The sequence below is a fragment of the Staurois parvus genome, unplaced genomic scaffold (genome assembly GCF_062004578.1).
Source record: "Staurois parvus isolate SC_StPar_1 unplaced genomic scaffold, SC_StPar_1.0 ptg000310l, whole genome shotgun sequence".
Classification (NCBI taxonomy): Eukaryota; Metazoa; Chordata; class Amphibia; order Anura; family Ranidae; genus Staurois; species Staurois parvus.
The window spans coordinates 181,702-198,256 of record NW_028318106.1 but is presented as its reverse complement, the minus strand read 5'-3'; the positions used below and the strand labels follow the sequence as shown (position 1 = coordinate 198,256).

The 16,555-nt window shown below is 45.2% G+C and overlaps 1 protein-coding gene across 1 annotated transcript in view; it reads left to right on the top strand.

The window, feature by feature from the left end:
* Positions 1–6,912: 6,912 nt before the first annotated feature.
* The window catches only part of LOC149457630 (O-acyltransferase like protein-like), a 148,950-nt gene continuing 139,307 nt past the window's right edge, over positions 6,913–16,555 (top strand). Inside the window, exon 1 of the mRNA XM_089683422.1 lies at positions 6,913–7,063. Coding sequence (XP_089539548.1) covers positions 6,913–7,063 — 151 coding nt within the window. The remainder of the gene's footprint in view (positions 7,064–16,555) is intronic.

Here is a 16,555-nt window from a genome sequence, read left to right as displayed (position 1 = left end):
TAACTTTTTTTTTTCAATATGTTTATTGGTATCACACAAACAAGAAACCAACAGTACAAAATACATTAAGTATCAGTATCAAATATGCACAATGAGTGGGGAAAAAAGGGGAGGGTTACACAGCCCAAGACAAGAGAACACAGTAAATATTTGTTTTACGGTTAAGAGCTGTAGACGATCTTCATACCCCAGTTAATCATACTCCTAATACCCATATTAAATAAATATGCAACCATGGAAGACCACCAGACAGGCAAAAGCCAGTCTTGGTAATACTCAAAACCCCAAATTAGTAGGGCAGTCCGATTAGCCAAATGGAGAAAGGATAAAAGAAAAAAAAAGACCAAGGCCAAGGGAGACACTCAAACCTCTCAGAGAAAAGTGTTAGGCTACAAAGGATACATGCCTATAGCTTGCTCACGGTTCCCAGGTCTTCTCAAATTTCTTGACTGTGTCTTGTAAGACACCAATAATATTTTCATGTAACCTAATCCACGTGATCTTTTTCTTTGCCTGTGCCAGAGACATGGTAAGCCGCTTCCAGGATTGAGCAAGAGTTCTTTTTAGCCCCCAGCAAGATAAAAAGCACCAAACGTAGGTAGCTAGGTATACCATCCACCAGGGTATTAGGAAGAGCTATATGGGGTGTCTGAGGAACCGACCATTTTTTAATCACTTTAATTGCCATCACAGAAGATAAGCAACATCCACTTGTGATATCATAGACCCTCACAGGTCCTCTCTATGAAGAGAACTGGGGGTCAATTAGACCCCAGATCTCTCCTCTGGCCCCCAAAGCAGCAGACCAAACCAGGATCGGTTTATTCTGATGCTTTAACAAGCCGATAATGACTTGTTTACATGAAATCGAAATCACTGCAGCGATGATCGCGATATCACCCTTCCAATCCAATGAAGTACAGGAAGTGGTTAAAATACACCTCAAAATTGTGTTTGCTTTTAACATTTAATGACTTGATGAATGTTCTTCAAAAGTACGTTAAAATTTTATTTGCTTTTAGCATTCGCATTTTGGAACAAATGGCCCGAACAAACACGACATACGCTGTTAGAAATTCTGTAAAAATAAACAACCAGCACCAACCATAACTAGTCCTACAACTATATAATGCAAAATGTATATATGAATCAAATCAAATCTGACATTTCTGGAGGTGTGAAAATATTTAAATCCAATATAAATTTCATATCAAAATCAATTAGAAAAAAAAAAAAGGCGGTCTCTTGACTCAATAATACGACAGTGTTGCCACCCCTATATTCCATATTTCCCTGATAGGTAAAAGGCTTACCAGATAATTATGTCTCCTAATCAAATATGAGTCATAAAGTGTTTTTCGCATTAGGTGTCAATTGGAAGGACCTCCGCCATATATGAACAGTTCTGTATGGCTTTCTTCAACTTCTCTCCTCTGATCCACTTCACCTTCATGGAGCACCGGTGTGAAAACATAAATAACTCTACAGTGTAGTAAGTACCAGTAATCTTCATATCGCTCAAGAAAATACTCGCAAGGCAACAAACATCGCCACCACTCCTAATATTATGGGTAGATGAAAGACTCACCAAATACTAATGACCCTCTGGCAGTACGCAAGTCAAAAGCACACACTTTCCATGAATTCCAAAAACTGTTGCCTTCTGCTTCCCTGGAACCATTTTTCATGCATACAGAATCCAGAATCTCCACTCCTCATCTGCTCGGAGTCACCATTAAAACATTGACAATCTCCTGGTGTAGCATACTAAACATTCAGAATGGCAAATCATTAATATCAATGTAAATCATTATACTTGCATAGCACAAAAATGCATAACCGTCCAAGCTCCAGGCAGTCTGAGTAAATAAAAGGCTCACCAGACTCTTAGCCTAGATTCACACTGTGAATTGCATAGGAATGCGCACTGCATTCCTGTGCAATTCACATGCATTTTAGTGCGGTGCGATTTGAGTCCTTTCGTTTTGAATGGGCTGAAATTGCACCGCATCTCTCCAAAGTAGTGCATGCACCAATTTTAGAAACGCAACTGGATCCTATTGTCATTTTGTACCATACGATCCGGTGCAGGTAAATTCACTGAGTTTTCAGCCTGTGTTTGCAGTGTCATTAACATTGCACTGACACCCGCATCAGATCGAGAGGGCAGTGCAATTTGAATGCGGTGTGGGAAACGCGTACCACATTCTAGTGTGAACTGGCACTTATGAAGTAACACTAGTTACAATGAGACAACCAGGTTCTCCACTTCTCCACCAGAAAACCACTGTGTGTTGCCCAGCTCCAATCTCCAGGTGTATCCGGGTGTACTCTGTCTCCATTGGAAGATATCAGATGGTGCTCTATTTTGTCCTCTAGATACAGTCACCCCCAAAGTTGTCACCACAGCTCCCTCTCGCTCTGCCTTCTCTCAGGACCAACATTGTATAAACAAAGCTTCTATTAGAGTATATTTCTCTACTGCAGGGGTAGGCAACCTTAAAGAGGTGGGGGTAGGCAACCTTAAAGTGCCTGCTACACTTGTGAAGGAGCCCTTAGTTGCACCCGCCAGCGGCACTCTTAGGGCTCAGTCACATGTAGTCTTGGGGTGGTGGTAAAACCCTGCGGTTGAGTCATGGTTTTACCACCTCTCAAACCCTATGCTGAGGCATCAGCCAAAGGTGTACACATGCTGCAGCAGGAATTACATCCCCTATTGCTTTTGGTGGGTGCTGCTGCCTGTCAATCGAGACCTATTCAAGTAAATGGAGCCACTCTGCAAGTGCCCTGTAACTGCATGCTTCTGTGGGGTCCAAGGGGTTAAAGAAGCTGGTGAGAAAGTAACACACCGCTACTGTGGCAGGCGCAGCACCCTTTGGTGCCTAGTGCGCTGTGGCATTAGAAAAATTATGCAATTGCTGTTTCTTTGTTTGATTTGACTGACTTTACTCTGTAATTCCTCCAATGCCGCTCTATGGATGCAGTAGGTTTAAAGAGCACACCGAATACTTTAGTTAACTTCTTTAATAACTTCAATCTTCTTCATATAACTGCTTACAATGGATTGTTTTGTTTATCTTACAGTGGCTTTTTTCTTTCATATTACAATGGTTTAATTCGTATTACAGTGACTTGATTCGGTGGATTATTACGATTACTCTACATTGAATTGTTTTGTTCTGTATATTTCGGTGGAACTACAAGTAAACACATACAACAGATTTTACACACAGATCTACCTGCACTGTTATACAACAGAGGAACACACACGTGCATTAAATACCTATTTGGCCTTCTCTGCTTCCATAAAGCTTCTCTGACTGGAACTTGTCTGTTTCCTCTTCTGTCTGATGAGCAAGTGACCCTAGAACATTCTAGCAGGGAGATTTACACAGGCACAAATGTGAAACTGGCTGGGATTGGTTAAGGCTCTGTACAGTGTGAGGCTGTCTGTGATTGGCTCAGCTCTATACTAACTCTTAAAGGTATATTTTCCTTTTCTGCTTTTGCTAACACAATGAATATATAAATGTCATATAACATTCAAAGACATAAATGACAGCAATGATTCTGCTTTTCGCTTTAACATATGTACATATATACTGTACTGAGGTTATTGGCAGGTTTGGTGTACACATATATGTGAACCATATTAGCAACCTAGGACTGGTCTTAGCTGGCCAGCTACACCTGCCTGTTTAATCCTCTGTTTTCTATACTGCACAAGGCTGCAGGGCATCTGCAGAGCAGCCTCATTCACTTGAATAAATCATGCTTTTCAGGTGCTACACCCACCAACCATGACAGGGCATAGGAGCCGCCACTACAGAGGAGACGTCTTGCTCCCGACTACAGCTCCAACTTTACAAGTATTGCACTCTATTTGATGCTCTGGGATGGTGGGTCACCAAGCCCTGACCATGATCTACAAGTCACCTGGCCAAGATCTACTGGTAGATGATGATCTACTGGTTGCTGACCCCCGCTCTACTGCCTTCCTATGAAAGACTCCCGGTCTTATAAAAACAAGCCACAAACAAATTTTGAATGCCAAATTGCTTTGGCCAGTAATAAATAAATAGGACAGCAAATGGCTGCAAAAGGCTGAAGGAGATTGGCAGCACTGAGATGCTGAAAAGGGTTAAAACAGTATTTTATGAAATCAAAAATTGGCATTTAAAAGTAAATTAGTGCTGTGCTATGTACTGTATATAACATTCATGGAATCAAACATGTCTGTGACAGACCCAATTGGAGCGTTTGGAGGGGACTGCAGGCTAGCCTCTTGCCTACTGACTATGGACCCTGGCATTTGAGGAGGCTCTATTCTTTGAGAGGTGTGTGCCTGGGGGGACCTCTGGAGTAGTTTTACTTCGGATTCAAGTCCATGTCTCCCCGAAATATACAGACTCTGAGAACTGGAGGACCCAGACACAGATTTGGGGCCCCTGTGTTTTGTTGGGGTATAGAATCAACAGCCCAATCCAGCATTGACTGCTTCAACCCCTTCCTAGACTCAGAGGGTTTTATTTACTAAAGCTGGAGAGTGCAAAATCAGGCTCAGCTCTGCATATAAACCAATCAGCTTCTAACCTCAACTTGTTTAACTAAGCTTTAGCAAGAAAACCTGGAAGCTGATTGGGTTCTATGCAGAAGTGAGCCTGATTTTGCACTCTCCAGCTTTAGTAAATAAACCCCAGAGACTCAAAGCAGAAGATTATAATGGGCTCATAATGACCTGATGCTGGGGGTCTCCTGCGGTTATGTGTAATCTGTTTATTAAGGTGTTATGTGCTTACTGTTATAAGGTGTACCTGTGTTTGCCTATCCTGTCTAGGTGTGAAGGGTCTTTCTCCCATTGTGACATTTCCCCATTGTGTGCCAACTAGGTGTGAATTCCCATCCTTGAGTAACCTATTGTTTCTGTCAGTTTGCTAATCCTCCTAGAGATTCCTACAGGATGTGATTAGTCTGGTGTCAACTTTACCTCATTACCTAACCATTGTGGGATGTTTACCCGAATCTGTAATATTTGTTTTTATTGTTCATGTGAGGACTGCCCCTATTTTTCAAGTGTATAAAAACCTGTGCTTCTGTTCAATAACGTTATTCTTTTGGTTTTACCTGAACACCTTGTCTGTGTATGAGGCTGGGGGTAAAGGGCTGGTAGTAGCTATCAGTCTACTGGAAGGGTTTGGAGGATGGAGACACCCACTCGGGGTGCCAGGTGGTCCATCACAATGTCTTTACTGAAATGTGACCATCTTAAATAAAAATATGAGCTTTAAGAAAGTATTGAGCCCTTGCCCGTTGATATCACTGCGACAAAACGCATAGTAAAATGCCTAATGATTCAGGAGAGAGCAAGGTTTACAGTGGGCTGCTTTCTTCCCCTGATCTCTGAGCAACGTGGTCTGCCTGCACACTAGATCAGGATGTGAGGGGGGAGGCAGCTGCTTGGTACATTCTTGATGCTTGTCATTTCAATTCCAGAGTGAGTGCATTTGTAACTTTTTTACAAAAAAATTATTATATACAGTGAACACTATGAGGCATTTCTCCCTTTTTGATCTAGGTGCTTGACACTTGCCCCTGAGGCTGTTTGATACTGTGTACATGGTCCTCATTAACAACAGTGCAAATGAGCCTATGAATACATCCACCTGCAGCTGACATCAGAGACGGCGGGCTTACTATCTAAAGGATTTATGGCCCCAGTAAAGAAGGGTCCATCTGAGAGGTGAGCGCACACCCTAGGGAGTTTTGATGGTCGTCCACGTGACTCCGCGTGACATTTGGTTGATCTTGAGTGGATTTGACTTTTTCCATACATGGATTTCTTGGTTTGGTTGATCTTGAGTGGATTTGACTTTTTCTATACATGGATTTCTTGGTTTGGTTGATCTTGAGTGGATTTGACTTTTTCCTTACATGGATTTCTTGGTTTGGTTGATCTTGAGTGGATTTGACTTTTTCCACACATGGATTTCTTGGTTTGGTTGATCTTGAGCGGATTTGACTTTTTCCACACATGGATTTCTTGGTTTGGTTGATCTTGAGCGGATTTGACTTTTTCCACACATGGATTTCTTGGTTTGGTTGATCTTGAGTGGATTTGACTTTTTCCATATATTGATTTCTTGGTATAAGAATAAGGTTTTAAACAACTATAGGACTCATTAATTGTGTCAAATGATCCTGAGAGGAAAGTGTATTTAATAATCACAGGACTCATTTACTGGGTGACCATCCATATTTTTATTTAAGATTGTCACATTTCATTTACAATTGTCATGTTTGATTAGATGTGTGTAATATACTGTACATAGAGTAGCAATCATTAATTTTTATTTAAGGCTTAATACATACACTGTTGTGTTTGCGTCTTTACTTAGTTTTTTCTACAATTATATTTTGAAGCTCAAACTTATTTATTGATTTTCATTAAGAATTGGCAAGTGTTTTATACAAAGTGCTTTAACAAACGAAATGTAATTCAGTTAGCATTTACATCCGCTGTGGCTTCTTTTTCATTGGCTGAGGTTTTTTTTGAAGATGTACAATATTTGTCTTCATTTCCTTTTTTTTACATAAAAAGGTTGAAGTTGTATGACGTTTGCTTCCTTTGTTCTAACTATGTAACTAAGTGGAGTGGAGTGAATGTAGCATTTTTATTGTGCTTGTCAACATTTGCGTCACAACCGAGCTCAGTCTCTGTAACGGTCGAGGAACCTGAGACTCTTCTTATTCACAGGTAAAGCCCGGGTGGTAATTAATTTTTCTACACAGATTTATGTGTGTTTATTTTCTGCAGCTGCTCTGGAAAATGGGAACCGTCATCCTGATTTGCCTGAAGACTTGGCCCGTCACCTATAAAAGTCAGGCGATGAGTTGTTGGTAAACTCAAGTGTTATGATGGTCGCGGAAAGTTTGCTTGTATACATGTCCTTAGCCCTCATCATGGTGGCCGCTCCAGCAAATGTGACCTTCAGCTGCTTCAAAGACACCATGAGCTATCTGTCGGATTTGAACAGTGATGTACCCAAAGCCTATGCCATGATGAGTAAGTACATTCTTTTATTATTCTCATTGGACAAATTTAAAAGCAACTCCAAGCAATAAGTAAAGCAAGTCCTTTCAAGGAAATGTTAAAACCTGGTTTAACCTTTTCACTGCCATAGCTGCTATTGTGGGGGTTTTTTTGCACACGTGTTTACAAAATAATTTTCTGTTTTATTTATTTTTATTCAATTTATCTTTATTAATATTCCATTGTGATACAATAAATATATACACATCATCGTAGGTGATGCTTTAAAATCCCCTACAGCTCATCACTTTAAAGTTACTGTGAATAATGGACCTAGATTCTATTTCCTTCGCTTTGGCATGCACGGGGAAATGTAACACATAGTGAAATTTATGTTTTTGTATGTAGGAGCCCTTGATGCTTGTGTTCACTTTTGCATGTGCATGTACGTAGGGGTGAGGCTGGCTTCATTTTTTTTAAATTTACATTTTTTTAATTTTTTAGCAGGGATAAGTGCACTACCGGGGGTCTGTGGAAGCAGGCAGGTAGTAGTACATTTGCCCAATTGCTTCAATCAGACAGTCAACTTGTTAGATTTACATGTACTCCTGATGGCAGTAGCAGAGGGGCATGTGTGTAAGACCCTTTTTCTGTTGCCAGCAAATAATATACGTTGATGGCAGGTAAAGGGTTAAAGTATATTTAAGGTTAAAATTATTTGGGCTGGTGACACTCTCTCCATGTTCTCCTCCTCATTGGGCACCAAGTGTGGGTCACATGAGAGGTCAACCTGGGGGTGTATTCTGGGCTATGCTAGGCTCCCTGTACAGGGTCACTTACCTTGCAAATGGGGTACCTTTACTTAAACAAACGACTGAACTCTAGTTGACTCTCTTGACATTAAGATACACCACTACTTAACTCGTTGCATTTAGGAGGGACATGAAGACAAAGAGCCTGTGCCCTTCCCACCTGTCCAGCGTACCTCACTCCCAAGCCCTGAATGGAATCCCACAGTCCACCAAGCGCAGGTTCCCTGCATGCACTCACGTAACTTATACTGTTCCGTATCTATGTACAGAGCGCCTCTGTAGTGCTGATCTGCTCCCGTTGCTATGGGAGACAGACCGCTCATGGAGAGAATGTTGTCAACAATTCCCTCCTGCAAGAGATTATCCCATCTATCACATGCACACACGACAGGCTGCAGGTAAAATCCTTGGTAACCACTTGTTTGTACTCCACACCATGTTAACTCTTGTAGTGCTGTCTTCATACCCCAATGTGCTTCACTAACACACGCTGTAGACTATATGTAGAATGTCCTAGTTACTTGTATTACATCCCTTTAGTGACCTCAGACTAGGCAAAGACAATGTTTCAAAAGCTTTACTTAAATAATTTGGCATGGCAGTCAAACAAAGGCAACAGTCTTTCCCTCTTGTCCCTAATCCCTAACGTAGGCTCTTGGCTGCCCCAGCGTACCTGCATGAAATGAAAGCCCATTATGGGACTATCCAGCAACTGGTGTCCCAGAAATTACCCTACATGGTGGCAGGCTTCCAATGCCAGGCAATCTTCATCAGGAACTCTGGACTCAGCATGGCTCAGCAGGCTGGAAGGAAGAACGGAGAATAATAACAGAAGTAGGGTGGCATTGACTCTCTCAATCTGGATCCCTGTTCCCTTTTATATCTACAGAACCAGTGGGTTGGATCCAAAAAGCCCTCCAAGAAAAACATAAATAAATCTATCCCTCCTGACTGGGGAAGTACCTAACTTTGCTAAAATAAGCAACCTGCCTATATGTGGGCGGCTTGGGCAGAGAGTGGGTATTTGGGAGCAGTGTGACGGCAGTAGCTATAATGTGAGGGCACTGCCTTCCCCGTCCCCCACCCTTGTCTGCCCCTGCTTCCTGTAAAAGAGACACAACAGAAAGAGAGATGAAATCTCAAAGAGAGCAATATCCCATGGGAACATTTCCCCTCTTTTCCTGTTTAAGGACAATTATCAAATGTGGATTTAAACCTAGTACACTCAGTCAGATGAAAATATCTGTATTCAGATTGATCCTTCAATTCTATGTTTGTTAGTACACTGCTTTCGAGAGCCAATATGCACTAGTCAGATGAAAATTTCCAAAGGGACATGATTTTTTTGTTCGTTCTCATAATGTCCAATTTATGTTTAATTAGTACAGTATTCATCCTATAAAATGGAATTATCATGATCAGAAACAGAGTACGACCACAGCTTACACATAGACTGTAGCTTCATAAGTGGGAAGTTGTCCTCTGTCATTGCAGGATTTTTGTACCATTTTAGGCATTCTCATTTTCAACATGGGATTAGGACACAGAAAAATGTGAATCATCATTTGTCCGATTTTCTAACAGTGCATACTAAGATTTAGATCTACCTTTCTCAACCTTTTTACCCTGGAGGAACCATTGACATAATTTTTATGTCTTGGGGAATCCCTGCTAAAACCAATGCGGGGAGATATGCCCTTTACATTGATGACCAGTGGGAAGAATGTTCTTCTTACAGACATTCTGTAAGGACATACCATCTTTAGATGCCAAAAAAGATCTATGTTGTCATGCCACTGACCCTGCCAAGTGGTGTTGGCTAGAGATGAGCGAATCGAAGTATCCGAAGTGGAATTCGAGTCGAATATCGGAAAAATTTCGATTCGTGCCGAATCCGAAAAACAGCCTAATTCGGACGCGCGAATCGAAATTTTTCCGAAAATGGCGGCTGACATGTGCGGCGACGGAGCGGGGATGTCGGGGAAGGCGCGCAGACAAGGCGCGCTGCCCCATAATGCATTCCTCAACGACATGTGATCGCATCAGCCAATCAGCAGCCAGCCAGCCAGCACTGTGTAATGGTCGAGGTATATATAGCGGCCATTTTGGAAATCTTCATTTGCCTGCAGTCATTGAACAGAGGCAGACTGCTCTGTACTAGGGACAGGGACAGAGTTAGGGCCACAGAAACAAGAATTGGGGACAGAGAGAAGTTACTTAGGGACAGAGAACCATTACTCAGGGACACAGACTTGTTAATGAGGGCCACAGAATCGTTATTTAGGGACAAAGAAACGCTAGTTAGGGCCACAGAATTCATACTCAGGGACAGACAGAATTTTCACTCAGTGCCAGAGAATTGTTACTTAGGGCCACAGAAACGTTATTAGGGCCACAGAATTTTTACTCAGGGACAGACAGAATTGTTACTGAGTGCCAGAGAATTGTTACTCAGGGACAGACAGAATTGTTACTGAGTGCCAGAGAATTCTTACTCAGGGCCACAGAATTCATACTCAGGGACAGACAGAATTGTTACTCAGGGACAGACAGAATTGTTACTGAGTGCCAGAGAATTGTTACTCAGGGACAGACAGAATTGTTACTGAGTGCCAGAGAATTGTTACTCAGGGACAGACAGAATTGTTACTGAGTGCCAGAGAATTGTTACTCAGGGACAGACAGAATTGTTACTGAGTGCCAGAGAATTGTTACTCGCACAGACACAAAATTGTTACTTGCACAGACACAGAATTGTTACTCGCACAGACAGAATTGTTACTCAGGGCCACAGAATTCATACTCAGGGACAGACAGAATTGTTACTGAGTGCCAGAGAATTGTTACTCAGGGACAGACAGAATTGTTACTGAGTGCCAGAGAATTGTTACTCAGGGACAGACAGAATTGTTACTGAGTGCCAGAGAATTGTTACTCAGGGACAGACAGAATTGTTACTGAGTGCCAGAGAATTGTTACTCGCACAGACACAAAATTGTTACTTGCACAGACACAGAATTGTTACTCGCACAGACACAGAATTGTTACTCAGGGCCACAGAATTCATACTCAGGGACAGACAGAATTGTTACTGAGTGCCAGAGAATTGTTACTCAGGGACAGACAGAATTGTTACTGAGTGCCAGAGAATTGTTACTCAGGGACAGACAGAATTGTTACTGAGTGCCAGAGAATTGTTACTCGCACAGACACAAAATTGTTACTTGCACAGACACAGAATTGTTACTCGCACAGACACAGAATTGTTACTCAGGGCAACAGAATTCATACTCAGGGACAGACAGAATTGTTACTGAGTGCCAGAGAATTGTTACTCAGGGACAGACAGAATTGTTACTGAGTGCCAGAGAATTGTTACTCAGGGACAGACAGAATTGTTACTGAGTGCCAGAGAATTGTTACTCAGGGACAGACAGAATTGTTACTGAGTGCCAGAGAATTGTTACTCGCACAGACACAAAATTGTTACTTGCACAGACACAGAATTGTTACTCGCACAGACAGAATTGTTACTCAGGGCCACAGAATTCATACTCAGGGACAGACAGAATTGTTACTGAGTGCCAGAGAATTGTTACTCAGGGACAGACAGAATTGTTACTGAGTGCCAGAGAATTGTTACTCAGGGACAGACAGAATTGTTACTGAGTGCCAGAGAATTGTTACTCGCACAGACACAAAATTGTTACTTGCACAGACACAGAATTGTTACTCGCACAGACACAGAATTGTTACTCAGGGCCACAGAATTCATACTCAGGGACAGACAGAATTGTTACTGAGTGCCAGAGAATTGTTACTCAGGGACAGACAGAATTGTTACTGAGTGCCAGAGAATTGTTACTCAGGGACAGACAGAATTGTTACTGAGTGCCAGAGAATTGTTACTCGCACAGACACAAAATTGTTACTTGCACAGACACAGAATTGTTACTCGCACAGACACAGAATTGTTACTGAGTGCCAGAGAATTGTTACTCAGGGACAGACAGAATTGTTACTGAGTGCCAGAGAATTGTTACTCAGGGACAGACAGAATTGTTACTGAGTGCCAGAGAATTGTTACTCGCACAGACACAAAATTGTTACTTGCACAGACACAGAATTGTTACTCGCACAGACACAGAATTGTTACTGAGTGCCAGAGAATTGTTACTCAGGGACAGACAGAATTGTTACTGAGTGCCAGAGAATTGTTACTCAGGGACAGACAGAATTGTTACTGAGTGCCAGAGAATTGTTACTCAGGGACAGACAGAATTGTTACTGAGTGCCAGAGAATTGTTACTCGCACAGACACAAAATTGTTACTTGCACAGACACAGAATTGTTACTCGCACAGACACAGAATTGTTACTCAGGGCCACAGAATTCATACTCAGGGACAGACAGAATTGTTACTGAGTGCCAGAGAATTGTTACTCAGGGACAGACAGAATTGTTACTGAGTGCCAGAGAATTGTTACTCGCACAGACACAAAATTGTTACTTGCACAGACACAGAATTGTTACTCGCACAGACACAGAATTGTTACTCAGGGCCACAGAATTCATACTCAGGGACAGACAGAATTGTTACTGAGTGCCAGAGAATTGTTACTCAGGGACAGACAGAATTGTTACTGAGTGCCAGAGAATTGTTACTCAGGGACAGACAGAATTGTTACTGAGTGCCAGAGAATTGTTACTCGCACAGACACAAAATTGTTACTTGCACAGACACAGAATTGTTACTCGCACAGACACAGAATTGTTACTCGCACAGACACAGAATTGTTACTCAGGGCCACAGAATTCATACTCAGGGACAGACAGAATTGTTACTGAGTGCCAGAGAATTGTTACTCAGGGACACCTAATCGTTGAATTAAATAGTATGTCAGACAACATGCAGAGGAGTGGCAGAGGAGGCAATGTTTTAGGAGCGAGCAGACGTGGCAGCAGAGGAAGGGGTCGAGGCAGCAGTATTCGCAGCCAGAGGCCAGTGCTCCCGGTGTCATCCAGCGGTCGTGTCTCCACCGACAACCCTGCCGTCATTGATTGGTTGGCTCGGTCGTCTTCCTCTTCCCAGGTCACCTCTGACACCTACAGCCAACGGTCGGTGGGTACGTCAGACACAACCGTTAGTTGGCATGGCCCGGGAGCAAGCCCACTGAAATCACGTGTCCTCTACCTGCCCCTGTCCTTTGCTGTTCCCTCACCAAGCGAAGTATCGCATGCTGTGGGCTCAGCCCCACTGTACAGTGAGGAAGAGCTAACAGAGGGCGGTCAGGAACGGGGGGAGACATCGGCCTTTTCAGCAGCCAAGCGAACAAGTACTGGCGAGGAGAGTGGCTCGGTAGCCGGTCTAGAGACAGGTCTGTCTCCTGACCCAGACGCAGCCGAGGGGGCTAGTAGTGAGGCGGAGACCCTACTTGATGATGAGGAGGTTGATCGCACTTGGCAGCCTCGTCGTCATCAGGCAATTTCTTCCGCATCATCAGGAGAAGAGGGTGGCAGCTTGGCAGCGAGCAAAACAGTCGGTGGGTTGCACAGGAGACAGCAGCAGGGTCGCATCAGTGTCAGTGGAGCCAAACGTCCACGGAGTAGAGCACCAGCTCCACTGCAGCCTACCACCACGGCCAGTAGTGGTGCCGGTGCGCACGGAGGAAGTAGCAGTCAGCCAGTGAAGAGTAGCGGGGGCAAAGTTTCCTACTCGGTGGTGTGGCAATTTTTCCTCAAGCCGCCCGAGGAAGTAAACGTAGCCGTATGTCGACTATGTGGCCAGAAATGCAAGCGTGGCCAGGGGGCCCATGTTGGGACTACAGCGTTGCGTCAGCATATGCAGCGTCACCATTCGGTGGCCTGGGAAAACCGTGATAAACATACGGCGGTTCTGCCTGCCCCAGCCCCCGCTCCATCACCCGCTCCGTTACTTGCTCCGTCACCCGACGTCGTCAATCGCCCTCTATCAGCCAGTCAAGGCTCCAACACCTCTGCTGAGGGGAGTTGTCGCTCATTGGCATCTTCCGCTCGTTCAGATGCTCCTTCTCCTGCTACTCCTCTTCTCGGATTCCGTCAACAGTCTTTCTTGGAATCCGTATCCAAGAGACAACAGTTTGCGAGCACGCACCCGACGGTGCAAAAGCTGAACGTCCTCCTGTCCAAGTTGCTGGTGCTGCAGTCCCTCCCTTTCCAACTGGTGGACTCAGCACCTTTCCGAGAAATGATGGCTTGTGCCGCGCCGCGGTGGAGAGTGCCAAGCCGTCATTTCTTTGCCCAAAAGGCAGTGCCAGCCCTGCATTCACATGTAGAAGAGATGGTGGGCCAGTCTTTGAGCATGTCGGTCTCTGCCAAAGTGCACGGCAGCGCCGACGTGTGGAGCTGTAACTACGGTCAGGGACAGTACATGTCATTTACGGCCCACTGGGTGAACGTGGTGCCGGCACAGCCGCACCAGCAACTTGGACAGGTCACGACGCTTTTGCCTCCACGTTTGCACGTCCTTGGTCCAGCAAGCATGTCCGCCTCTACCACCTCTTTTTCCGCCGTGTCCTCAGCCGCCACCCCCGTGCCAAGTCCCATTACCCGACCGGCATATCACATGTGCAGGGCGCAACGGTGTCACGCTGTGCTGCACCTGGTATGCCTTGGCGAACGTAGTCACACAGGGGAGGAACTGCTGAGTGTAATGAACAGAGAAATCGACAGATGGCTGTCTCCGCGCAAACTAAAAATCGGAACCATGTTGACTGACAACGGAAAGAACATGGTGTCTGCTCTGCGTCAAGGAAGGTTGTGCCATGCGCCATGCATGGCTCACGTGTTCAATCTGGTTGTCAAGCGGTTCCTAAAATCCACCATCCCACTGCAAGACATCCTTAAAATGTCACGTAAACTGTGCATGCATTTCAGCCATTCCTACACCGCAAAGAACACCCTCATTGAGCTGCAGCGGCAGAACGGAATTCCACAGCATCGCCTGATCTGCGACGTTGCAACAAGGTGGAATTCAACCCTACACATGTTAGACCGCCTTTACGAGCAGCGAAAGGCCATCACCGATTTCCTGATGTTACAAGCGGATAAAGGTACTCCCCTGTGTAACTTAGATGTCAGCCATTGGCAGCTCATGCGTGACACCTGCCGCTTGCTCAGGCCCTTTGAGGAGGCCACGCTATTCGTGAGTCGGCAGGACTATGGGATGAACGACGTCATTCCTCTGTTGCACGTCCTGGAACAAATGCTGTTAACAATGGCTGGTCAGGGTGCGGTAGACGTGGCGCACAGATCTCAACGCCACATGACCCCTGTGGGGGCAGGACAGGAAGAAGAGGAGGAGGTAGAGGAGGACATTTGTGCTCAGGAATTATTGAGTGAAATGGGTGGTTTTTCCACTCAGCGGACAGGAGTGGAGGAGCAGGAGCATCTGGTAGAGGAGGAGGAGGAGGAGACAGAGGACCCAGACGCACCGTGGCAGTATGCTGTGGAGATGGAGGCAGGGAGTCCCTCGCATTCCTTGGCACAAATGGCCCATAGCATGCTCGGTTGCTTGCGTAGCGACAGCCGAATAATAACCATCAGACAGAGGGATGACTTTTGGCTGTCCACCTTGTTGGACCCTCGCTACCGGTCCAAAATGGTGGCCTTTTTCACACCTGCTGAGAGGGAGGCCAAAATTACGTACTATAAAAACCACCTATGTAGTCAGTTGGTCTCTGCCTTTGTGCGCCAACGTCCATCCTCAGACACTGTGGGCCCTGTGCGCTCGCGTTCCGCTGGCATGGCAGCAGGGGAGGGGTGGGGTGGTAGGAGCAGTGGCAGCTCCACCAGCAGCGGCTGCCTCAGTCTGCAGTCGATGATGAGTAGCTTTCTTCACCAGCGCAGTGAGGAAACTACTAACCAGCCGCAGCAGCAGCAGCAGCATCAGGTGGACCTGGAGCAGGAGCTCAAACAACAGGCTTGGGCCTACTTGGACAGCACCCTGCCAACCGAGGTAGACAATCCCCTTGACTACTGGGCAACGAAACTTGACCTTTGGCCCCAACTAGCTGAATTTGCCCTTGAAAGGCTGTCATGCCCGGCCAGTAGCGTGGCATCGGAGCGCGTGTTTAGTGCGGCAGGAGGTATTGTAACTCCGCGGAGGACACGACTGTCCACCCAAAGTGTGGAGAGACTCACGTTTGTGAAAATGAATCAGGCGTGGATTAGTCTGGATTTCAAACCACCAGTTCCTGACACAACTGACTAAATCCGCCATGAATCATGCCTCAAACATGTGCCACTTTCAGGTCTCCTCACACTGCTGGTGTGTTTAATTTTTTGACATAGGGTGCTGGCAGATTACGGGCCTCCTATAGCTGCTGCCAGGCCCCTAATCTGCCATAGGCCCCTATATACCGCCTCCTCATGCTGCTGCTAGGTCCAGAGTCTCTCATGGGTCCCTGTACGGCCTCCCATTGCTGCTGTCTCCATCGCCACACTCTGCTGCCATGTGCCACTTTCAGGTCTCTTCACACTGCTGGTGTGTTTAATTTTTTGACATAGGGTGCAGGCAGATTACGGGCCTCACATAGCTGCTGCCAGGCCCCTAATCTGCCATGGGCCCCTATATACCGCCTCCTCATGCTGCTGCCAAGTCTAGAGTCTGTCATGGGTCCCTGTACGGCCTCCCATTGCTGCTGTCTCCATCGCCACACTCTGCTGCCATGTG